The sequence below is a fragment of the Paramormyrops kingsleyae genome, chromosome 4 (assembly GCF_048594095.1).
Source record: "Paramormyrops kingsleyae isolate MSU_618 chromosome 4, PKINGS_0.4, whole genome shotgun sequence".
Classification (NCBI taxonomy): Eukaryota; Metazoa; Chordata; class Actinopteri; order Osteoglossiformes; family Mormyridae; genus Paramormyrops; species Paramormyrops kingsleyae.
Window position 1 is genome coordinate 48,437,884 of NC_132800.1, and position 26,760 is coordinate 48,464,643.

The following is a 26,760-nucleotide window of genomic DNA, read 5'->3' on the forward strand; positions in this document are numbered from 1 at the left end:
AACATGCAAGTAATTATTTCTTCTCATTACTCATTACCCTTACTCATTACTTATAACCTGGCAATTTCAATAAACTCCATGTTGATGTCATACTATTTTGAGCTACAAAATGGTTAATTGAATCTTTTTTTAATTATAGGGTTGGCCAAAAAAGAAAAGTAAGTAGACATTTTCTATGTAGTATATGTGCAAGTTTTTAAATTTTTTTTATAAAAAAGTATCAATGTATGAAAAAATTCCATTCATCCACACACCATGGTGCACCTGGCACCTATCAAAGTAAGCATAGGGCACAAGGCAGGTGTCATGCGGGCAAGCTCGCAGGACCGGAGAAACAGGGTCAGGAGTCTCAGAGATTGGGCGAAAACACAGGGTTTATTTACAAGATGGAACACTCCAGAACACAGGGCACTTACAACAGTACAACGGTAATGACCAGACTTGGGAATGACTCAGAGGAAAACACTTAAATACACAGAATCAGTTAGACAAGACTAGAGACAGCTGGTAGCCAGAAGGATTCCACATGAGGTAAACGAGGGGGCATGGCACACAAGGGGATCGGAACAATCAGGGCATTACTGGACCCCGCCCCCAAAGGCACTCACACTGGGCCTGCCTAACAGCATCAGGGGAGCCATGACAGGGGATGCAGCGGGACTCAGGGAAAGACCTGACAACACCACCTGGAGAAAGATAAAAGCAAAATCATCAGCTGGACAACAGGAACAAGAAAGGCACGAAAAACAAGCACGAACATAGCAACCACGACACTAGCTGAAAGGAGGGGAACACCAACAGGGGGGACTGAACCAAAAGGACCAAAACCAGGGGACATTGATGCAAAGGGTTGGAGAAATTCGGGAGCTGGAGGGGACCCAGGCGGGAATAAGGCAGAAACAGATGGGGCCACCGGCGACCATGAGGCAAGAGCTGGAAGGTCCATTGCCGACTGGGAGCCAGGAGTCAAAAGTACTACCAGAGGGGGAAGAAGGTGGAGGGACCGCCAGAGGAAGCAAGGAGGAAGACAGAGCTGCAGCAGATGACCATGCAGCAACAGCAGGCGGAGGCGCAGGAGTTCTACGAGATGGAGAAGGGGGAACCACAGGCAACCGACAAGTTGTCGCAGGAGGGACAGAAGGTGACCAACAAGTCACCTCAGGAGGGACCAAAGGCAACTGCCGAACAGGAGCCAGGAGAACCACAAGCGACCACTGAGCACAAGTCAGGGAAACTGCCTGCAACCGCTGAGCAGGGACCATAGGCGATCAAAGGGGTTGGGTGGGACCTTAAACAGGAGTAGATGGCCCCTTCTTTTTTGGGATATGGAGAGAAGAAGCCCTGTCTGCAATCTTTTGGAATGGGGCAGAAGTCGGGGCATCTCTCAGGTCTCTCTCGGTGTCTCAGGGGCAGGCTTCAGTGTAAGCCCTAAGGCAGGGGTGCCCAAACTTTTTCCTATGAAGGGCCAAAAATCAAACTTGACTGAGGTGCCGTGGGCCAAAAGTAAATTTTGCATCATATATCAAACTGCATTACATTAAAGTTGCTATGGTTTCACCCTTATTTATTTCATAATATTTAAAATAAATATAAAACAACTTTAATCTGATTAACTAATGCAATTTTATTTGTAAAGTTTTGCATTTTAATGAACTTATTACAATAAAAACAAACAATCTGCAAGTGTTCAATGTACAATACAGTTCAATGCGAGACACACTAGTCAAGCTGTAAGCAATAATAAAACCATTCGGTTGCATTGTCCGTGACCTAATGAGAGATATGAAACTGGTCCTTATTTTTCAGAAGTTTTTCAAGATAGGCAGAGAACGCACTTGCCTTTGTCTTGATTTGCTCGCTGATGTCTTGAGCCATGCAGAAGCCATGTGACAGTATTTCTTGACAGGCTAATTTGTGAGAACATTCGTACCTGAGAAGGACAAACTGCTTCTGCAGCCACTGCAAGACATTCCTTGACGAACTCTCCAGTAGCAAAGGCTCTTCCACTTTTAGCAATTAGAGCAGAAATCTGATAACTGGCCCATGTGGCGCTTTCTTGTGCTGTTGAAGGATGTAGCAGCGCGCTCTGTTCGAATCGAAGTTTAGCACAGTGTTGCCAACTTAGCGACTTTGTCGCTATATTTAGCGAGTTTTTAGACCTCTCTGGCGACTCGTTTTCAAAAAAGCGACTAGCGACAAATCTAGCGACTTTTTCTAGTGTTATTGGAGACTTTTGGAGACTCTGACGTGGAAGCACGTATCATTCTTACTCTCCTCACCGAGCAGCGGGTGCTACCGTGGGCTCCCGTCCTGTCCCGTCCCAAAGCATTCACAGGCGGACAGTCCTCACGCAGCAACCCCGCCCAGCTGCAGTCAGAGCAAGAAATCTTCACCTTTCCGCATCCAGACTGCAAATTAATTGCGCATGCGCGAAGCCACCACTGGCTGTTCCTGCCCTGGCTTATTGCCAAAAACCCCGCCAAGTATGACAGTTTTTAAGAATAAGTAATTCCGCCAGAGTGTCTCTTTGGGGTCACTTTTGCCGGTCCCAAGCCCGGATATAGGAAGAGGGTTGGAATTATGATATAAAAAAACAAGAATCGACAGAAGAAAGTTCATTTGTAGTTCTAAACGTATTTAGGGTGTTTTTTTAACCACTTTTTGTCTCTCCCACGACATTATTCCTCTCTCCTACAGCATCCATTATAATTACATGCACATTATGCAAATTAGGCGATGGCGTCATTTAGCGACTTCTAGCGACTTTTGGGACAACCAATAGCGACATTCCTTGCTGAGGAGTTGGCAACAGTGGTTTAGCAAACAGCTCATTAGCCTTCTGTTTTCGCGCCTCGCCGCTGTACTTTGAGAAAGCTGCAGAATGTTTTGTTTCATAATTACGACGGATATTGTACTCTTTTAAAACAGCAACCGACTGTTTGCAAACTAGACATACTGCCTTTGATTTGACTTCAGTGAATAAAAACTCGTCTTGCCAAACTTTTTAAAAATTTCTCTTTTCTGTGTGCCACCACCTTGATTTCTCCTTTATTGCATTTGTTAATTTGTTGACGTTAATTGACGTGGAGTGTCGCAAAGCAGGCGGTGCTGCACCTTGAATTGCGCATGCACGAAAAAAAAATCTAATTCATTTACATTTAATTTAAACATTTAATATCAGTTTACTCTTTTGTAGTTCAACAATAAAACAAACAAAAATGTTATGTCAAACTACAAATGACGATTTGTGTCGAAGGCATCCCCCCCCTCCCTTCTCGGATGGTGTGGCGGGCCAAATCAAACATTACCACGGGCCAACTTAGGCCCGCGGGCCCTAGTTTGGGCATCTCTGCCCTAAGGGATCCCAGTCTAACTCCTCCTCCTGCTCTGATGAGGAAGGGAGAGAGACATGTAAGCAACTGAAATTCCCAGGGGCTTGGGCAGGAACCTCTGGGAAGAGGACAGGAACCAGGGGGACGGGGTCCATTGGGGCAAAGGGTACAGGGATAGAGACCCCAGGAGTCTCTGGAGCAGGTACAATGGGAACTGAGTGCACGGGGTGTTCTGGGATGGGGAGCTTGGGGATTTTGGGGGCAGGCACCACGAGGATTGTGGTTGGTGCCACAAGGGGAAGCGTCTCTGGGTCCAGCACAGCCAACAGGTGCGCCCCCAGGATTGTCGTGGCAAGGAGGTGTGCCTCGGGTGCAGGCACGGTGAGAAGGTGCACCTTGGGAACATGTGCAGCGGGAAGATGTGTCTTGGGAGCAGGCATGATGATAAGATGCACCTTGAGAATGTGCTGACTATGCAGGGGCAGTGGAAAGTTCGGGCAGTTCAACCGGCGGGAGAGAGGCAACCCAGAATCTAAGTGTACCCGCCATATCAATGCCTCAGCAATCCCGCTTTTCAGCTAGGTCAGGTTCTGCCGCACCTCCTCTGCAAGGTATGGGTCTTCAGAAGGTGAAATCTCCTCCAGCAAGGGCTCTAGCTGTTGGGTCCTCCTGGACCTCAGGCTGCCAGAGCCAGTAGATTACCTTGTCTACCAAATTGAAGTACTCCTCCTCAGTAAGGCAAGGCATCTTCTCATGGAGTCTGGTCATTCTGTCATGGGGCAAGCTTGCAGGACCGGAGAAACAGGGTTAGGAGTCTCAGAGATATGGTGAAAACACATGGTTTATTTACGAGATGGAACACTCGAGAACACAGGGCACTGGCAACATTAATGACCAGACTGGGGAATGGCTCACAGGAAAGCACTTAATTACACAGAATCAATCAGACAAGACTACAGAGAGCTGGTAGCCAGGAACATTCCACATGAGGTAAATGAGGGGGTGTGGCACAGGATCAGAATGAGTGGGCCATGACAGCAGGAGATACCCTGGGCAGATTTCAGTCCATCACTGAGCTTTTAGAGATGCTAGATAGCGTAATCTCATGATTTGGGACTGGAAGGAAACCAGAGGACCTGGGGAAACATGGAGAGAGCATGCAAACAACACAGGGCCCAAGCCAGGAGGTGTGAGGGGCCAGTGTTACCCACTGAGTCACCATGCAAACAACACAGGGCCCAAGCCAGGAGGTGTGAGGGGCCAGTGTTACCCACTGAGTCACCATGCAAACAACACAGGGCCCAAGCCAGGAGGTGTGAGGTGCCAGTGTTACCCACTGAGCCACCATGCAAAAATGTTACAAATGAGTGGCACTATGTGGTAAATATTAAAATATTCTGTATATTTATCACAGTTAAACTGCATAATTCAGCTCTTACAGTATATGGAAACCAAAACCTATCCATCCATCCGTCCATCCATTCATCCATCCATCCATCTATTTTCTGCTGCTTATCCAGGGTCAGTTCGTGGGGCAGCAGTCTAAGCAGGGATGCCCAGACATCCCTCTCACCAGCGACCTCCTCCAGGTCCACCGGGGGAATACCAGGGCATTTCCAGGCCAACTGATATCTCTCCGGCATGTCCTGGGTCTGCCCCAGGGCTTCCTCCTGGTTGCAAATAACCGAAACACTTCCCTAGGAAGCCATCCAGCAAGCATCCTAGATAGATGCCTGAACTACCTCAACTGGCTCCTTTCAATGCGGAAGAGCTGAGTTTCTATTTTGAACCCCTCCTGAATGTCCAAGCTCCTCACCCTATCTCTGAGGGTGAGCCCAGACACCGCATGGAGGAATATTTCTGCCACTTGTGTCCACGATCTCAATCTTTCAGTCACTAAACAGAACTCACATAGGTTAGGGTAGGATCGTAAATCAACTGGTAAATTGAAAGCTTTGCCTTCCAGCTCAGTGCCTCTTTACCTTGACAGAACGGAACAGTGTCTGCATTACTGTTGATACTACACAAATTGGTTGGTTGATCTCCCGCTTCCTACTTCCCTCACTTGTAAACAATACCCTGATATACTTAAACTCCTCCGCTAGAGGCAGCAACTCTGACTCAGGAGGAAGCAATCCATCCTTTTCTGGTTGAGACCCATAGCCTCAGATTTGAAGGTGCTGATCATCATCTCAGCTGCCTCACACTCAGCTGAAATCTTCTCCAGTGCATACTGCCAGTCACAGCCCAATGACACCAGCAGGACCACATTGTCTGCAAAAAGCAAAGATGCAATCCTGAGACCCCCGAAAACAATTCCCTTTATTTTAAAACTATATGGAAACAACAATAACAAAAAAACTACACTTCAGGGGTATTATTAAAATAATATAAAATTGTTATGCCCCTGTGTCCTGTACTACTGTTGTGACCAGTGGTAGGCAAGCAGGCAGGAAGCAGGGCAGAGGGTTTATTATGGGGAAACAAGGGACTAACAGGGCAGACGGTGACAAACATCAACGATGAATCTGGGGAAAAAAGACTCAGACATGGACTAAATACACAGAACATATTAGACTGATGGAAAACAGCTGGGCACAATCGGGGGAGCACACATGGTTGATCAGGGGGCATGGCACACACAAGGAACATACACACAGGTCATGACAGAACCCCCCCCCCCAAAAGCATGCACTCTAGGTGACAAACGAGACGAGACTGGGGACACGGACCTGGAAAACAAGACCAAAAACATCACTGGGGCACAGGGAACAGGACAAAAAACAAAACAAGCACAAAGGCAGAAGCCAGGACAAGACCTGACACAGAACGGGAAACGCGGACAGACAAACCAGAATGGTAGACACCAGGGAAACACCAATGGAAGGGACAAAAGGACCGGGAGTGAACAGAGGAACCACAGGGGGACGAGGAGCTGAGACAGGAGGGACAGAGGGATGAGGAGCAGACAAGGGAGGCCAGACAGGAAAGGCCAGGGGACAAAGGGCGATTTTCCACCGCACAAAGTACGGTACTTTCGGTACGGTACTTTCGGTACTTTCGCTTTTCCATTGACTTCTGGTCGAGTACCAGTACCGAAATCTCGAGTACCAGAAGTGCCAAACCAGTTGGGGTACTTCTTTGGTAGTTCGGTACTTTGGGGTGGGACTTGCAAACGTATTTGCTGTCGATTGGTTATGCAAATAGCCTGCCGCTGAAACATAAAATACAACCGCTATCTTTTGAAATACACAGCGAGAAACAAAATAAAAAGCAGTAGAAACAAAAATATAAAAAAGTAAAATAGAAGGATGGACAAACGAGGAAACACAGGCTTTAATCGCCATATGGTCAGATGAACAGATCCAGTGGGATTTGGTTGGCACGACTTGAAATAAAAAAGTTTTTGCCGTTCCGAGCAGTTCAGTTTCCCTATGTTTCCCCTGTCGCGCGCTGATTTGTACACGGTTTCGCTGTTGTTTTCATGTTTTTACGAGGTAAACAAGCCATATATTAATTTTAAAACATCACATGCCTTTTGTATGTTTTTTGTTTTTACAGATAATAAATGAAATTACTTAATTCGCTGGATAGAGGTATTTCTTGATGAAAACGGTATAGTATTGTTTATAAAACTATATTATGCGTGACGATCTAATGTATTCATATGTAATAATGTACCTGAGTGATTTTCAGACATTTCACATACCTCTTTGCTTTAATATTAGGGGAAACATTATTTCCTGATAGACAGGAGAAATATATGGAAACTTAATTGCCGGGAACACCGTAATACCAAGCCGCTTGGAAGAAATGGGGCACACGCGAAACACCGAACAATGCCGCTTGAAAATCAAAAAACATAATTAAATAATTTGTTTGCTTTCAAAAGACTGAATTAGCAGTAAGCTAATTCTTACTGCTTTGATCGGCTTAGCCAAAGTAAGTGTACCTACGTAAACGTAATTGATGGCAGCATGATTTGGATTTTACTGAATCTTATACTGTGATAGAAGCTGACATAACAATAAACTGCATTTTCCAGCCTCAACTATTAGTTTTAATTTTGGGCTGTCAGTCAGGGGCGGTCACTGATGATGTCATTTGGTGCCGGTACCATTTTTTACGCCAATGGAAAACCGACATGAAAGAAGAACCAAACTTTCTGCACTTTATGGAAGTACCGAAAGTACGGTACCTGGTGCGGTGGAAAAACGCCCAAAGGGGAGCCCGAGGGAGCCACAGCGGGCGATGGGCAGCAGCCAGAGGGGCCGCAGTCAACAGGGAGGCAGGAGGGGACCATGAAGGGGCTGAGGAGACCGGCAAGGCACAGATGAAGGGGACAAGGAGGGAGTCGGAAGGAGCACCAGGGGAGGCGAGGAGGGAGTTGGAGGGGAGTCCGACACAGGCAAGGAGGGAGGTGGAGCCATGGCAGGCGACCGAGGAGTCGACGCCGGGGAACTCGCAGGCGACTGCCGAGCAGGAGCCAACGGACCCGCAGGTGTCCCCCGAGCCCCAGCCAAGAAGAGCAAGGGCAAGCCAGGGGCCAGGGTGGGCGGGATCCGACCCTTGCGCAGATGCCCCCTCCCCTTTCAGGACACAGACAGATGGCGATCTGGCTGGGATCCTCCATGCTGGGGCGAAGGTAAAGGGGTCAGTCCCCTTGTGGGGTCATTAGGGAGGTCCCCCAGGGGTCCCACTCGAGCTCCTCCTCCTCCAAGGAGGAAGGAGCGGAGACCAGACAGTCTGGGACCTCCTTGGGGACTGGAACTGGTGCTGAGGGGCCTGGAGCAGGAGAAACAGCGGGCAGAGCTGGGGCCGGAGCATCAGGCATGGGCGGCTCCAGAGCATCTGGCGCGGCTCAGACTGGACCAAACTTAATTATTAAAAATAATTTATAAGAAATCTTTATTTTTTAAATGTATTTTATTATATAATAATAAGGAGTTACTGTCAATCAGAGTCTAAATATATTTTTACTGTCTAAATATATGTATTCAGCTAGTGTAAACATACATGATCCTATCACAGCCAATGCGAGGCTGAGACTGAAGCTTTACCCTTTGTTTCCGCTGAGAGGCACACCGCGTGACTCATTTCCCCGTGCGTCCAAGTTAACTTAGGTCGGTGTTCACGGTTTGACTACTGAGATTCAGATCAAGTACTAGGTAATTTTTTTCCGAACTGGTTGGTAGAAATTCGAGTTCTAATGAGTTCGAGAACTGAGGTACCACTGTATAGACTTTGTTATGTTAAACGTTTGTTTAAAATAGAGTTCTATGTTAAACTTTAGCTTAAAATAAAGTATACTATCCTTTGATTAAAAATAAAAGCATTTATATTATATAAGCATTATATTGGTACCATTTAATGCAATATAGGGCCGAATTAATAATTTATATAGTGATTTCAAGGAAACTTCAAGATATCGAGATATATATTGTGTATCGTGATATAGCTTAAAAATATCGCGATATTATTTTTTTGTGATATCGCCCAGCCCTACGCGCAGGTCATGACAACTATGAAACGGGGTTACTGGCTTATCAGTGTAACTTGTTGGATTTAAGGTACCACAGTTTAAATAGACTTAACATTCGTTCACTTACATTTTGCCCAGACTACCTTAAATCCGACAAGTTACCCCAATAAGCCAGTAATCCCGCTTCGTAGTACAGGCCGCTGGTCTAGTTCAGGAGGCCATAACAATTAAGCAGGGGACTAAAATGCTCTACAAGCAGGATAGTGTAGTGTAATCTTGTATTTCACATCACACAACTCTGAGAAGATTCAAAACATAGCCCTTTTATTCAGGCCTTTTTTATGCACATAACCATGACACTGAAGGGAATAAGGAACAAGGGCGGAGCCAAATATAAGAAAAGAAACTAACAAAACAGATCTCAAAACCGAAAACTTTACTATCATGAAATAAATCAAAGAAAAAGAACTACTTACCTCCTACCCAAAGGAAATATACAAGGGTTGGCCCCACCCACCTTCCTAGTGTCTTTAACATTAACAGCTCTACATGGATGTGTAGGTGCGCACCTCCTGCCTACCCAGTCCCTTTCCCCATGCATATACAAGGTGCCAGTCAAAGGGAGGCGAGCCTTTCATTCACTGAGGTGAACTCCAACATACTGGCAGCAAACCAGGGGGCTACAAGTAGCCCACCACTGCCTGGCACCTCTCACCATGGGCAACTCCAGAGTGGAATAGAGTCCATCTCCAGCAGCAGCTCAGACTCCTTTCCCACCAGGGAGGTTACATTCCATGTACCAAGACCCAGTTTTGGTAGCCGACGATTGGCCTGCCAAGGCCCCTGCCTTCGACTGTCATCTGATTTATATTGCACCTGACCCCCACAGCTCCCCCTGCAGGTGGTGGGCCCACAGGGGGATGGACCCATGTTTTGCTTTCAGGCTAAGCCTGGCCAGGCCCATGGGTGGAGGCCCATCCACTAGGTGCTTGCCTTCGAAGATGGCAATTGGGATGGTATTGGGAATTGGTAAGATATTCATAAAATTTGACTCTCATGTAAAATGTGTAAACTGTATTGTCTTTTTCTTAGAATAAAAGAAGAGTTGGGCTTGGTTGAGAGACACCACGATGCTGAGCTGGACCTGGTAGGTGTCCAAGATACATCTGCTCCTCTGGTGGACCTGTTTCTTCACATCAGTCTGACTATCTTCCCTTAATTTTGTCTGTAGCAAATCTGTGGCTATTGTGCTCTTCCTCCTTCCCTTTAAGTATGGAGTCTATTGAGGTAGAAGAAGAGCCCTTATTATGACTCCAGCACACAGGAACATGTCTGTACATTCTTCATGCTTACAGTCCCCTGTTGTTAAACATGGTAGGGAAGGCATTCATACAATAATGAAACATATAAAAGACACAGTGACTGATTTACCCACAGGTCATACATACCCCCGAAGAGATTGACGGCCTCCAAATAGACTGTCATTGTAGTCTAGAGACTAGCCCACAGTTTTGGGGCAGAATAAACACCAGGGTTGGTCTGGGAAGAAAAGTAGTCCACACTCTCTCTAGTTTAGCTAAACAGTTACAAGTGTTTTACACTGTAAAAAAAATCCATCAAAAAACAGAAAATGTACTGGCAGAAAATTACCAGCAAATTTTCCGTTAACGGACTCTTCCTTCAAGTCTCAAGGAAAATACTGTAAATTCAGTTTTCCACAGTTTGTTGTTCCAAGGAATATTTCTTAACTAATAGTTTACTTTCATTTTTTATTTTTCATTCAGTCAATGCAGAATTGTTCATTTAATAAACGGTGTTGTTCACAAAACTACAAAAGTAATTTGAGAATATAGTAATTCACTACATTCATTATTTTTCATGGCTGAAGGGCCCATAAACATGCAACTGTCTAGCTGAAGCTAGATTTGAACCAGCAACCGGTGGATTATAAGACCAAATACTTAGGCTACTGAGCCACAAAATTTGCTGGTAATTTTCTGCCAGTACATTTTCTGTTTTTTGACGGATTTTTTTTTACAGTGTACTTTTGTTAAATGGGGGGGGGGGGGTTTCAAAAGTAAAGGGGGAGGGATATGTTGTATATTGACTTCTTAAATTTGTCCCTTGAAAGATGCTATACGCCCCTTCCTATTGTTGGTTGTGCGAGTTTTTCTAATATGCTGGTTCCGGTGTTCCATTTAATACATTAAAGAGAAGCAACGATCCCCCATGTCACTCGCGTGTCTCCAGTCCTGTTCTTTATTAGTTGTAACCCCAGTGTGATAATCTGAGCATATACAACACTCGGTACTCCAATTATATTGGTGGGGACATGTCCCCGTCATCCATACCCAAATCTACGCTCTTGCTCCTACATTATAGGATACATCAGCAATGGAAATGAGTCAGAGTATAGAGGAATAGTGGAGGACTAGAGGTGCAGGACAACAAAATGCATATCAGCATCAGCAAGACACAGGAACTGGTGGTGGACATTCAGAGTAAAAGGAAGCCCCTGAGACCAGTCACCATCCAGGGGGAAGTGGAGGTGGTGCAGGGCTACAAATACCTGGGGGTCCACCTGAAGAGCAGACTGCACTGGGAAGCCAACACAGTGGCACTAGACAAGAACAGCCAGAACAGACTTACTGAGGAGAATCAGTGCAGTAAGATGCTGACCGTGTTTTATCAGTCAATAGCAGTCAGCATGTTGTATTCTGTCATGGCCTGCTGGGGATGAGGCATCAGCTCAGGCAAAACCAGACACCTGAACAAACTCAGGAAGGTCAGAATGACAGGATAGAGCAGTAACGGAAAGGTGGACGTTAGCAAAATTGGGCAACATTATTGTAGCCGGGTGCTGTATTAAATAAAGTAAAAAAAGGTCTCTGTTCCTTTAATGATGATAGCGCGTGACCATGAACTTGACGTCCTCTGAGTGCTTTTGCGCATGAGCAAGGCGCGTTTTGAGACCGGTCAGCAAGCGCGGGGAAATGCCACGGCTGCTGAGGTTGTTTTCTGCAGGTAAATTGTATTTCTTTATTATATCTGTTATATATGCCTATTATTTGGTATCATGGTTTATAATAGAAACTTATAGTGTCGTATTTCTGTTTTGTCTGGGTTGGATGTGGGAGATACGTAGGCATGTATATTGACTGTGTTAAATGACTTGTTAATAAATTTAAGTACATGAGTTGAATGTACATGTCTCTTTATCAGATTCAGGTAGGCCTATTATATTGAGAAGAGGGATTGTGCTAAATCTCCCGCCTTAGTGAGCTAACGTGTGTGATCTAGCGGGCTGAAGGGTGAGTTTTGTTTCTATGTGTGGGGGTTTTAAAGTAGTTAGTTTTGCTTTATGTAAAAGCTAATGTGTTTTATTTCTGTTTAATCCCCTCTGAAACAGAACCACTACTGTATATTATTGGTTGTAGTTTTGGAAAGATTATATTTTCTTTCAATTTAGGAACATCGGTCTTCTGTTAGTATGCTAACAGAATAGACGGGGATATTAGATTTATTTTAAATTCTAAAAATATCAGAAATAAAAAAAACTCAGAAATTTTGTGATTCTGTGTAACTTCTCCAGGTCACATTATGAATAATTCTGTCCATCCCCTTCAGGAAACGCTATCCTGGAATATATTTAGCCACTGGCTCACAACACCATGGTGTGCTAAAAAACATTACTATAGATTAGTGATGCGCGGGTCGACCGGTGGGTAACCGCGGGTGACCCGCGGGTGCGGGCAGTTTTAGGGCAGACATTATTAAAATATCGTGGGTGCGGGCGGGTAAAAAAGTTACAAAACGCATTTCATTATCGACCAAAACGTGTTGTAAACGGGGTCGGCGTATATTTTTCAATTTAGGAGTTTTCAATTTGTAGGATAAGCTACTAGTTTGGTGAAATATCTGCTCTACTTCATTTTAGACAAAATTAAGTTAAAAGAAGACCTAAGTTCTACTAAGTTCATTCAAATCTGACAGTTCTCAGATCCGATGTTACAGTTTTGCCAACTAGTGTGTTTTGCATACAGTACATGCGTGCTTGTGTGTGTTTGTGTGTGTGCGAGACTAATGTCTTTCATGCAATTTTCCGCAACCCTTCAATAAATAACGACGTAAAAATCGATCTTTCAATTTCTTTGTTGTTGCTTGGTACACAGTTAATCTTGCATAAAATTGTGTCATCATCTTCAGTCAGGGTACCCGCAGTCATGGAAAACCTGGAAAAGTTTTGGAATTTTGAAATAATTTTTCCAGGCCCTGGATAAGTTTTGGAATTCTTGGATAGAGAGGAAAAGTTATGGAAAAGTTTTGGAAACTAGCCTTGTTCATTTTTGTTTCCCGCTTCGTTCCGCAACGCGCTAACAGAAATGTACAAGTGGAAGTCAGTAGTTAACTACCTTGGTAAACATCCGTTTCCGCGCAGATTTCGCGTATTTGAGATCCCTGCTTTTTTGCTCGCTATTCCAGTTTTTATGGTTTTATTTTTTTGCACGTATTTAAATTTTATTGATTCCAGTTTCCCGTTTCTGACTCCGTTTGCCTCTAACAATCATAAGGTAGGCCTACGTATAATATTAATAATGTGATTAATTTTCTTAATAATTGAATGCTATTTGCACATTGGTGAAAGTTGTTGTAAGGCGGTTGGTGCCTGCCACAGCGGCAATCCCCGAACCCACTGGTGGACATTGGCGGTGACGGATGCTGTCAAGATGAAGAAGGAGTCCTATTAGGCCTTTTTGGCCTGTGGGACTCCAGAGGCAGCTAATGAATACTGGCGGGCTAAGCGGAACACGGCGTCAGCAGTCGCGGGGGCAAAAACTTGGGTATGGGAGGAGTTTGGCGAGGCCATGGAGAATGACTTCTGGATGGAAGGTTCTGGTCCACTATCCGGCAGTTCAGGGTGGGAAAGCGTTGCAGCATCAGCACTGTTTATGGTGGGGATGGGACACTGCTGACCTCAGCTTGGGACGTTATGTCGGTGGAAGGAATACTTTGAAGACCTCCTCAATCCCACTGACGCACCTTCCAATGAGGTAGCAGAGTCTGGGGACTCCCCTATCTCTGGGGCAGAGGTCACTGAAGTGGTTAAAAAGCTCCTCGGTGGCCGGGACCTGGGGGTGGATGAGATCTGGATGTTGCAGGGCTGTCCGGGTTGGCATGCATCTGCAGCATCGAGTGGACATCGGGGGCAGTGCCTCTGGATTGGTAGACCGGGGTAGTGGTCCCCCTCTTCAAGTAGGGGCACCGGAGGGTGTGTTCCAGCTATAGGCAGATCACACTCCTCAACCTCCCTGGTAAGGTCTATTCGGGAGTCCTGGAGAGGAGGGTCCGTCAGATTGTCGAACCTCGGATTCAGGAGGAGCAGTGTGGTTTTCGCCTTGGTCATGGAACAGTGGACCAGCTCTATACTCTCAGCAGTGTCTTGGAGGGTGCATGGGAGTTTGCCCAACCAGTCTACATGTGCTTTGTGGACTTGGAGAAGGCATTCGACCGTGTCCCTCAGGGAGTCCTGTGGGGAGTGCTCCGGGAGTACGGGGTGCTGGGCTTCCTTATAAGGACTGTTTGGTCCATGTATGACCAGTGTCAGAGCTTGGTCTGCATGGTCGGCAGTAAGTCAGACTCATTTCCGGTGAGGTTTGGACTCCACCAGGTCTTCCCTTTGTCACCGATTCTGTTCATAACTCCGCATCGAGAGGAGCCAGATGAGGTGGCTTGGGCATCTGGTCAGGATGCCTCCTGGACGCCTCCCTGGTGAGGTGTTCTAGGCATGTCCCACTGGGAGGAGGCCCTGGGGAAGACCCAGGACATGCTGGAGAGACTACTGTATGTCACCCCCACAGTCATGAATAAACACAGCCTAAAACACATGCATTCCCATGATTGGCGACTGCATTCAAATATACAATGCTATTAAGAACAACAAACCTTCCTTTTTTCACAGCTACTGTAATGAATTACATTGTTATTGTCATTATGTCAGACATCTGTCAAAACCAGTCTAGAGTGATGCTAATGTCTTACATTGTCCATGTAGGAATGTTGTGAATATTTTACAAGTTGAAGTGTTTGAGTACTTACAGTATGTATGTAGTCTGCTGGTTGTTTAAGTTTATTTGGTTACATGAAAATTAGTCAAGAATTGAAAAGTTAATATCACTTCCAGGGTGTCAACATACCCAGCAGACTCTCCGGCCCTGACACAAGGGTCGTTTCGCTTGGAGCTATGCGGCTCCTAACAGCTCATCTGCTTTGGTCACCCACGTGGGCCTCTCCAGCTCTGGGCTGTTGCCACACACAGCCCATGCAACAGGTACGTCCACTCTTGGAATAGCGGGGGGAGGATTGGCTGACACAGTCTTCACCGCCAACCCCAGGGCCTCTGGATGGGGCATGGCTTCTCCAGCTGAACATGAACCAGCTACTTAGGGGAGAATCCTGATGAGCTGGTCCTGTACGTTGAGGGGCATGTGTGTGTGGGCCTGCTGCACCAGGACCTTGGTGTCATTAGCTGTTGCCCGAAGAGGCTTGCCTGGATGTCTGCAATGACCCCCCCGGTCACTTTTCAGGAGATCTGGTTCAACACATTGGGAACGAGTTATCATGAACCACCAAGATTATTTTTAGTTGTTTCTATTATTTCCTCTATGTGTAATCCATTTACTGTACACACTGTATTTTTTTCCATCAAATATACACTACATAGACAAAAAAATTGGGTCACCTGACCATTACACATATGGGAAATTAATGACATGGACCTCCCTTTGTAGCTATAACAGTTGCCACTCTTCTGGGGAAGCTTCCCACAATATTTTGGAGTTTGTCTGTGGGAGTTTTTGCGAATTCATCCAGAAAAGTATTTGTGAGGTCAGGTGCTGATGTTGGATGTGATGGCCTGGCTCGCAACCTCTCTTCTAGTTTATTCCAAAGATGTTCAAAGGAGTTGAGGTCAGGGCTCTGTGTGGGCCAGTCAAGTTTTTCCACATCATAAATTGAAATTTTTATGTGTTCAGCATTCATGCAAAATTTGATAAATATAGCCCCTAGAGCTGGGCGATAAATCGATTTAATCGGTTAATTTGAATTTACAGTTCAGGATGATGTGTTTTCATGAAAATCGATTTTATTACTTTTTTTACACACAAGCGCCAAAAGCGGAACTAATGCGACGCACCATTCTTCACGGGTAAATTAGCGCGGCGCACCCAAACACTGTAGCAGATTCACTAACAACATGGCAATGACAGGGGAAAAGCTGGCGCTTATGTCCAAGAAAGGTGTTGCTACATCTGTAATATGGAATTGGTTCGGTTTTGCGAAGTCGGACACAGACCAAACAAGTCCTCGTTGCACAGACTTTAAAAACTGTTGCAACCAAAGGAAGCAGCGCGACTAATTTATTCCAGCATGTAAAGCAGAGGCACCCTGACACATTTTCGAACTATGTGCCATATGATAAGAATCGGGCACGATGGAAGGCGATAGCAAACGCTGTCGCGATGTATAGTGCAAAATACATGGTGCCCATACATACTGTGGAAAAGCTGGGATTCATTAACATGCTAAAAGTTTTAGACCCGAAGTACGTGCCTCATTTTTCTTAACACTGGCGATTTTTCAAATGGCATAAAGTATTTACTTAATACCAAGCTGACATGATAAAATTGTGTGTTTTTTTTCTTCTATTATTATTACAATATTACTTATTACTTTTATTTATAAGTTTGAGGGCGCATTGTGTTGTTGCCAGTTTGAAAATAAGCTATAGAGAAAGCTTTCTAAAAGTTTTTTCAAGTTTCTAAAAGTGTTTACAATGGCGTGGTCTACCATCTCATTTACAAGCATCTTTTATGGCTTGTCAGATTGCACTTTAACCCTAAAGTAAAAAAAGCTAAATAAAGTTTAAAATTGTTTTGAACCATTTTTGTCATCTGTAGTTTGATTTTGAGTAGGGGAGGGGAAAATCGATTAAAATTGGAAATCGGATTTTTTGTGAAAAAGTCGGAGATTTAATTTTTAGGCCATATCGCCCAGCTCTAATAGCCCTGTATCTCCATATGCATACATTGTAAATTTTTTAAGAGTTTGAATTCATAAGTAGGTGCAGTAGGTGTTGGATTGTAGACTGTTGGTAATTCCAACATGTCATTTGTCACGATCGGTGGTACAGACGAGCAGGCAAGCAGACGAGCTGACCAAGGAAGCAAAGCAAGGAGGCGACGGACGGGACGAGACCGGGGAACAAGACCTGGAAGACAAAAGCAAAAACATCAACGAGACACTGGAAACAGGACAGAGACACAGAACAGGAACAAGGACCAACAGAAAGACAGGACCTGACAAAGAACAGGAAACGCAGACAGGCAGACAGAGAAAGGAGACACAGAGGGGACAGAAAACGGAGGAACAGGACGAGGAGTGAACACAGGAGACACTGAGGGACGAGGAGCAAAAACCGGAGGGACAAAGGGACCAGGAGGGAACGGAGGAGACACAGAGGGACGAGGAGCAAAAACAGGCGGGACGGAGGGAAAGGGAGGAGGAACCAGGGGAGCCCGAAGGAACCCAGGCGGGCGACGGGTAGTGGCCGGAGGGGCCGCAGGCGAGAGGGAGGAGGGAGCAGGAGGGGACCACCCAGGGGCCAAGGGAACGGGACGAGGGAGTGACGGAGGGGACACGGAGGGAGCAGGAGGGAACACCAGTGTAGGCAGGCAGGAGGGGGAAGCCGCGGCAGGCGGAGGCGCAGCTGGAGCCGGCGAAGGCGCCGTCCGACGCCAAGCCGGAGCAGGGGGGCCCGGAGGCGGCCGACACGGAGCCGGAGGCGGGACCGAGGACTGGCACCGAGGAACCAGGGGGGGACCCGGAGGCGACCGCCGACCCCGAGCCGGAGGACCCGCAGGCAGCCACCGAGCCACAGCCAGGGGCCGAACGGGCGAGCCAGGGGGCAGGGCGGGCGGGACCCGGGCCCGACGCCTGTGTCCCCGTCCCTTACGGGACACCGAAAGGCGGGGTCCTGGGGGGCGTCGGCTTTGCCGGGGTAAGGGTGAGGGAGTCAAGGCCTCTAAAGAGGCAACAGGCGGGGCAGTCAGAGCCGCGGGCGTGGCCGCAGGCGGGGCAGTCAGAGCCGCGGGCGTGGCCGCAGGCGGGACAGTCAGAGCCGCGGGCGTGGCCGCAGGCGGGGCAGTCAGAGCCGCGGGCAGGACAGCCAGAGCGGCGGCCTCAGGCGGGGCCGCGGGCAGGACAGGAACGGCGGCCTCAGGCGGGGCCGCGGGCAGGACTGCCAGAGCGGCGGCCTCAGGCGGGGCCGCGGGCAGGACTGCCAGAGCGGCGGCCTCAGGCGGGGCCGCGGGCAGGACAGGAACGGCGGCCTCAGGCGGGGCCATGGACAGGACAGGAACGGCGGCCTCAGGCGGGGCCGTGGGCAGGACAGGAACGACGGCCGGTTGGACAGGCGAAACGAGCAGGTCAGGCGAGACGGGCTCGGGCGTGTGGCCAGCAGGAGGTGCCGCAGGTAGAGCAGGCACCTCCGGCGTGCGGCCCGCAGGGGGCGCCCCAGCGAGCGCCGCCAGCACGCGGGCAGCAGGGGGCGCAACCGCGGCAACCCCAGGAGGGCCAGGCGCCGGCAGGACCGGCGAGACAGGCAGGACAGGAGCCGGCGACACAGGCAGTTCAGGTGCCAGCAGGACAGGCGAGACAGGCAGTTCAGGAGCCGGCAGGACAGGCAAAACAGGAGGGAGCGCCTCTGCAGGCACCTTGGGCGCCTCAGTCCCTTGGCCAGCAGGGGACGCCTCGGCGGGCGCCTTGGGCGTTCGACCAGCAGGGGGCGCCGCAACGGGCGCCGCCCTCACGCGGCCAGTAGGGGGCGCCTCAGCGGGCGCGGGAGTCGCAGGGGGCGCCTCAGCGGGCGCGGGAGTTCCGGGGAGCACTGGAGTCACGGGGAGCACTGGAGTCACGGGGAGCACTGGAGTCACGGGGGGCGCTGCAGGCGGCACAGGAACCTCGGGGGGCGCTGCAGGCGGCACAGGAACCTCGGGGGGCGCTGCAGCCTCTGGCACCGCGGGGGGAGCTGCAGCCTCAGGAAGCACAGGGGGCGCTGCAGCCTCAGGAAGCACAGGGGGCGCTGCAGCCTCAGGATCCGCGGGGGGCGCTGCAGCCTCAGGATCCGCGGGGGGCGCTGCAGCCTCAGGATCCGCGGGGGGCGCTGCCCGGGTCGGACACTTGGGAACCCGCGGAATGGAGTCCAAAATGGCCCTGGCCCCTTTAAGGACCAGGCGCGACCCGGAACAGGGGCCAGCTGCGGACGTGGACAACGAAGCGGCGGGCGGAAAGGCAGGGCAGACAGTGGCAGGCGCAAACACTGCAGGGTTCAGAACAGGAAGGGGGTCCTCCCGATACCCAGCCAAGGCAGCAACGGAGACAGAAGCAGCCCCCAGACGTACCTCCTGCGCCTCTTCCTGTCCGCGTTTCTTCCGCCTCTTCTTCCGTCGCCCTCCTGCAGCGGGCAGCGGCGATTGGGATGCCTCTGGCAGCTCAGAGAGGGGACCAAAAGGCAGTCCGCTGGCGAGGGCTACCTTCCGCATGTTGGTTTCAGCCACCCCACGTCTAAGCCGCCTCACATCTTCGCGCACCTCCATTGCGAGGTGCGCGTCTCCAGGCAGGGACGTCTCCTCCAACGCGTCCCTGCTCCGGCTGGCCATAGCCAGAAGCAGGGGATCCTCCCGGATTTCGGGCTGGTGAAGCCAATAAACAACCTCGTCCACGAGGGCGAGGTATTCCGCCTCGTTCAGCTCCGGCGTCTTGTTCGCGAGTTCTGTCATTCTGTCACGATCGGTGGTACAGACGAGCAGGCAAGCAGACGAGCTGACCAAGGAAGCAGGGTTAACGTGGCTTTATTGCACGCAGACAGGACCGGGGAAAACACGACAGCAACGTCAATGACAGAACTGGGGACTACTGACTCAGACACGGACTAAATACAAGAGACAAGCTAGACTTAACAGGACACAGGCGATCACAATTAGGGCTGAACACGAGCTAATGAGGTGGGCGTGGCACACATCAGGAGCGGACGGAGCGGATCATGACATCATTCATGTTTGGTTACATTTAAAACTAATACAATGTAAACTGAATAGTAAATATCACTTCATGGTTACTGTGCTATGTGTTTGATGAAAGTCATTCATGTTTGGTTTTTTAGTTAACATTGTCACTTCTGTAGGGATCACATGACAATGAGGAGACTGAAGCATTGTCCCCCACTGATCCCAATGGACCAAACACAGAGGAGGTAAACAGAGGAACAGGAACTCTGTGATTCTCAGGGTTCCTTTCATTTACTCTACTTTGGGTCCACGGACACTGTTACCTGTCAGTTTTTACAGTGTATTTCAAATGAATAAGGAAGTTAACTTCTTAATTAAAGTCTGTATGCCATGGGCGTCGTTAGGCCTATTTAGGGTGGGCTTCAGTCCTCCCAAAATGATCCCAAGCCCCCCCTAAAAATATAGTAATTATCATACTATTTTTAAATTATATATCCATACATTTCATACAAGATATCACAGCGCAGGTACGCACTTAACAAATAGAAGCAAGACTATTATTAAAAATAATGCTGTAAGTCTAGCTATCATTATTTAATTAAAATTATGTACTGGCTGTTTAAGCTGCTATAGGTAGAAGCGGGCATTAGGACCCAGGTGGAAGTTACATGTCGCTGCTTGTTAGCGAGTAGCAACGTTCAACAGAAAGAAGCGGACAGATAATTTCATTGTCAGAGATTGTGAGTATGTGTCAATAACTGTTAATTGCTTAACTTTACTTAGGTTTCCGTAAGTGAAAGGAAAGTGATGTTGTTGGCTATTTTAAAACTAATTTAGACTAATATAATGCTGCTGTCATAATTAGTTATTGTGATCAAAAACTTAATTGTCACGCCCTCGAAGGCGGGGCCCGTCAGGTGCAACACGTCAGCACCTGCTTAACCTTGTTTAAAAGGAGAAGAGTTGCCTATGCGCATCGCGAAGTATTGAGCCAATGTTACCGTGCCTTGCTGAGCGTTTTTCCTGTCTCCCGTGTTCCCACGTCATCCTGCCTTACCTGTCGTCCCGGTGTTTGATCCCTGCCTCCTTACCTTCCCTCCTTAGACCCGCTCCCGTCCATGACTCTCCCATCTCACCAAGTCCTGCGCTCCCCACCTCTTGTTCCTTGTCAGCTTGTGTCATCGTTGGACGGACTTCACTGGCATCGACCCCGGACCACGCACCTAGACCACGATACCTGTGCGCCGTCTCTGTACTTCTGCACCGGCTCTCCGAGTGGGAGACCCCACTCGCGTCAGCAGCCCTCGCCCGTACCATCGGGACAGGAAAGCCGGTTTCGCCACGTAGAACGGGATTGTTCTCCCCCCGTGACTGTAACCTGCTCTTCCCATTAAACCCCTCTGGTCCCTGCATTTCTGAATCTCCGCCTCTTTACTGGCTAAAGGGTGACATTAATGGTAAGTGTCCCTGTCTTTGCTGTTGCAGGGACACTTACCATTAAGTGGATATATTTTTACAACAGCAAAAACAGGGACACTGAAGTTCAGTTTATATACCAGATGGATATACGAAAGTATTTTGAAAGATTGAGGGAGAAGCAGGAGAGCGGCAGGGGAGCTGATGCTGAGGGAGCATGATTAAGACTGGAGGTTTACATTTAAAGAGATTATTTGTTTTGTTGTTGTCGTCGTTTTCTTCAGGGTGGAGCCTTCTAGATTAATGAGATAATAACATTAAAGAAGCCTGTTTAGGTTTGGTGAAAAATTTTCAGCCCTCTATACACGCTAATTCCTTCCTACAACCCTGGAGGCTAAGCCCCCCTTGTCTTTCAATCCTAGTGACGTCCCTGCTGTATGCATTTCATTCATACTGTAGCACCGGGTGGACCAAGGCATCACAAGCATAGTGAAGGATGAGGAGACTTGCTTGCCAGAACAGAATACGCTTTTTATTGTAGTGCTTAACAGGACTGTAACAGGCACTCAGCAAACACCGAACCCAAATACACACAGCAGAAGCACAAGGTGGTCAGACACTGAACTGTATGGTGCCCACACGGTGAGAGATTTATACAATCTAAGAACACGTGAGGATTGCACAGGGAACACACAAGACACAGGAAAACATACACAACATGATTGGGAAGGCAACTATGACTATAACAACAATACAAGGGCTATTTACAATTACAGACCAGGGCTATTTACTGTACATAGCCCACAAACATGCTGGGATAAGCTGACCCCCACTGGCTCTACAATACTGAGCCAGTATTGGGATGTTAATCTTTTTAATTATTTGGTCACATTAAAATAAGTCCTGTAACTAGGTGGTATACTGAATACCTTGATATGGTTACTACACTATTTGTTTGACAAAAAAAAGTAATAAAATGTATCACCTGACACACTTTTGCAGGGATCACATGACAATCAGGAGATGGAGGCATCATCACCTGCTGATCACAAATAACCAAACACAGAGGAGGTATTACTGAGAGAAAAATACAGAAGGCTGAAGGATTTATAGAGTTTAATTTTATATTTTGCCTACAGTCCCAGGTTTTCCAGATTCTATTGGATCATCTTGTGTGAGCAGTCATCAGATTATTGATGACTTTTTGCAGTTAACTATCTGAAGACTTGAAGGACTTTGCTGGGTAGAAAATAAACATTTCTAGGACCAGCTGCACATGTATATAAGCAGATGTTCATCTGCAGAGGAGAACCCTGAGAAGGACCATTATGTTGTATCTATAGTCAGTCACCTGAAGATAAAGTCGACTGTTAAGATCAATATACAGTAGGGTCTTTCATGTCATCCTGCTTTTTCTAATCTGAACTCTGTATATTATACTGGTGTTACATGGCATTTTATGTGTCTAAGAATATCTGCTTAGCATAAAAGCTTGATTATTTCATTTGAAGAGACACTGCTTAGTGAAACAATGTACAGTGGTACCTCAGTTCTCGAACTCATTGGAACTCGAATTTCTTAAAAGTCGAACCAACCAGTTTGAAAATAAAATTACCTAGAGCTCGATCTGAATCTCAGAAGTCAAACCGTGAATGCCGACCTAAGATAACTTGTACGCGCGGGGAAATTAGTCACGCGGCACGTCTCTCAGCGGAAACAAAGGGTAACGCTTCAGTCTCAGCCTAGCATTCACTGTAATAGCATTGTGCATGTTTACACTAGCTGAATACATATATTTAGACACGAAGCATTCCACGCCGGCCGGACTCCTTGCATGCAGCCCCCGTATTTTCATGGTTTTGCATGGTGTCATGGTATCGAAATTTATTTCAGCCAATTGAATCATACAGGTGCATAATTTTGGTTTGACATTAGGTTACAGTAAGGCGATTTGAACGATAGTCGGCTGTCTATGAGTAACTGATATTAACATAGTTTGAAGAATATAGTTCCTATTTAGAATAGGAACTATATTCTTCAAACTACACAAGCTGTATGTCATAGTGTCAACCTGAGGGGTGTTTTTTATATACATTTTGTGTTCTATCATTCATTTTGAGGGACTTGGTTACAACATACTATGGTTATAACGTACAAATTCTTAATGTCCCCCGAGGTACGTTGTAACGAAGTTCGACTGTAGTTGGTTTTCCATTATTTCTTATGGGAAAAATTCGATCACAACTCGAACTTTTTAGGATTCGATCCGGAGTTCTGAACGGATTAAATTAGAGTTCTGAGGTACCACTGTATTTAGAAAGTTACAAGTCATAAATAAACTGGTTTCTGGACAACATTACAGAAACCGTTACCTTTGCAGTATTGTGATGCAATGTTAAAATGTATGGGGCGGCCAAATGTCAAGCGCTCATTTTTGTGTAAAAATATATATTCTGTACCAGGGTTGGGGCCATTCCGGAATGTATTCATCAATTCCAATCCAAATCAGGAAATGGAACTGGAGTTGGGATTGGAAAAAGAAACTATGAGGAACAGAACTGGAACTGAATTCAATTTTCAGGGAGATATAAATTCTAACTCCGGTTCCATTTCCTGATTTGGATTGGAATTGATGAATGCGTTGTGGAATGGCCCCAACCCTGTTCTGTACCAAAAAAGCATTATTTAATGATGAAATAAAGTAATGCCTTGCTGCATTCTGTTGTAGGATCACACATGCACAAATGACAGAGCTTAAATTCCAGGTGGCCTGAGACAAGGCCTACCCTGGTACGAGAGGTACTCGCTGGCCTAGGCACAAACCCCACACACACAAACACACTTAAACACACACACACACACACACACACAGATAACAAGGGCAGCACTCCAACTTTTATTGCCCAAAGATTTAAGTACCTACAGACAGCAGAGTGGACCTCATGGACAGGGGTCCCTTGACTTGGTACACAACCCCCTCCCCAGATATCCTGCCTTACATACCACTCACCCAACAGGCCAACAACCAAAAGAAAGTTTCTTCTAAGTCAGCTTGTGTATACCGTGTATATTTCTTTGCTTATGATTGCTAGTCTCAATATACAGGTTATGTTTGTGTGTGTCCTTAGACAATCTTAGTTTTGTGTGCCATCCTTAAAACTATGTTCACGGAGTATCACCTATTTTACCCCTAACACTTAAACACTTAATATAAATTTGAATAAGCAAATATGTATAGCTACCACTGCAAAGATGTCCTCATGGTTATACCAGAAGAATCTTGGAAATTAAATAGTGTAACCAGGTATCACAGTGTGTCCTAACTTTCGGAGATTCTTCTTTCTTTCTTTAACATACCCCCCCCCCCCCCTTCTCTTCCACACTCCTCTGTGGCCCTTATCTGATCTTTGTGGCCTGTTAGCATTTCTTTACTTGGTATTCTGCATTAAAAGAACTGAATTAAGGTGTACATTATCCATTCTGGGGAGAAGATCAATTGGGATAAGCCACACCAACCAAAATATGTTGTTCCCAGATGTACAATTAAATTGGTATTACCTCAAACTAACGGCCACGCCTATCTAAGGGTAATATGTGCTGTTTGAATGTGAATATGTAATGTAATGTCTGTTGAGATGCAACCCAAAACACCTATACTGTATACTGATGTGAGTCAGTAATATATATATAATATAAGTAATTGTTAATTAATTAATACAGATGGTATGAGGTGTGAACCACTAGGCTGGTATGGCATGTTTGATATCAAACTGATGGAAAATCACTCCTGATTCCAAATCTTGTCAGTGGTTACTATAAAAGTGTATGTATCAAAAGTTATACCAGCTTAATGAAAATCATCAGTAAAGGGGAATCAGTCTGGTCATAAATCCCAAAAGGACTGATACAGACCCCCCTCCGAGCCAACCAAATGGATGGTCGACCATTGGTTCAGTTTTCAAATTCCTGGTCATCCCTATTCATGAACTTTAGACCATAAAACCTGGCACCTCAGAACAAAGCCGGGGGAGGGGCAGAAAAAACATCAGCCCAAAGAGAGGCAAAAGCACATCAGCCCAGGAGAAGAGAAGCCCACAAGAAGCCCTACTGAAGCCTGCCGGTGAAGGCCTGCTACCCAACAGAGAACTGCAACCAAGGCAAAGCCTTTCACCTTAAAGCTTCACAAGGAGAGAGAATCCAAGGGGCTCCACTCCAACAACTGCTCCAAACGTTGCGCCTTCCTGAGTGCCATCATTCCATCAGCTCATCAGCCTCTGCAACCAACTGCCAAGACCCCGCCCCCCACTCTGCAACCAAGTAAACCAACTTTTATTCATTCTAACAACCTAAGCTGTTCTGTTAACCTGCTATATGACTTTAGGGTTGTGTTTCCACAAACTGTGCTTGCTTTGCAGAACAGTATTTCCGTTTTAAGGCCACTTAAAATTAATAAATTGTTTTACATGACTCAAACTTCTAAAATATTGGTGAGTAGGGGATTTTATATTTTATATTTGATATTTTTAGAGAAAAGACGAACGGCAACAGAGATATACTAAAACTAGAAAATTAAACTTTATTCTGTCAAGGGTAACATTACTCGGTATATTGATGCCCTGCCAAGATTTTAATACCGTGGGCCCACACACAATCTGACAAACGATAAAAACCATTGTCCGAGAAGCGTCAAATTGAAAAATCCGAGGCTGACATTCAAGATTTTTCACTTACGGCAGCCAGTTTGAGAGAAACACAAGATGATTTCAAACGACGTACGTGCGTATTGACGATGGTGCACGTGCGTATTGACGATCTCTGCGTATTGACAATCTCTGACAGTTTTTGAGGTGAAAAAAACGGATTTTTTGAAAAATATAAAATATAAAAAAAATCGAGGCGGCACCAAAAAATTGAGGCGTGCGGCCATGTAAAACAATTTATTAATTTTAAGTGGCCTAAGGTTGCTCATTTAAATCCGGTCATTGCATTTCCATAATTACATTGTTTGTTTCTATTCCATTATTTCATGTTTGTTGTTTGTGTTAAGTGTAATTTCTGTCTTATGTTAGTTGTAGTATTAGGAATAAATGCATGTCTTTTACACAACTTCAGCCTCCGTTCATTGAGTGCTCACAATAGTCCCTGCCTCTGTGCGATCTTGCTACACTCAAAAAAATAACTTGTTAGGTGAATGTAATAAAATTATGGAAAGAATTTCCACCTAAGTCAAATGCTTTATTATAGTGAGAAAGAATTTTCTTTACTGACCTAAATTCTATTTTCAACTTGGGGTAATGGGTCTTGCTTAGGGAGCTAATGCTGGTATAAGTGGGACTCAAACCCACAACCGCTTGGTTCAGAGGAAAGCATCCTAACCAATAGACCACCAACACACCCTCCTTTTCATGCCCTTACCACTGGAAAAGTATTTTGTTGGAAGTAGTCCCATTCCCAGTTGAATAAAAAG

The 26,760-nt window shown here is 46.5% G+C and overlaps 1 protein-coding gene across 6 annotated transcripts in view; it reads left to right on the plus strand.

Moving 5' to 3' along the window:
• LOC111833396 (uncharacterized) overlaps positions 1-26,362 on the plus strand; it is a 114,177-nt gene extending 87,815 nt beyond the window's left edge. For 3 of the 6 annotated variants that reach the window (XM_072711527.1, XM_072711528.1, XM_072711532.1), the window contains 5 exons: positions 140-158; positions 9,907-9,961; positions 14,996-15,142; positions 20,054-20,122; positions 21,050-26,362. In XM_072711527.1, coding sequence (XP_072567628.1) covers positions 140-158; positions 9,907-9,961; positions 14,996-15,142; positions 20,054-20,122; positions 21,050-21,271 — 512 coding nt within the window. In that variant the 3' untranslated portion in view covers positions 21,272-26,362. Of the gene's footprint in view, positions 1-139; positions 159-9,906; positions 9,962-14,995; positions 15,143-20,053; positions 20,123-20,501; positions 20,613-20,981 lie in introns of those variants that run through there. The other 3 variants (XM_072711529.1, XM_072711530.1, XM_072711531.1) reach the window with 3 other exon arrangements.
• The last annotated feature ends 398 nt before the right edge of the window (positions 26,363-26,760 follow it).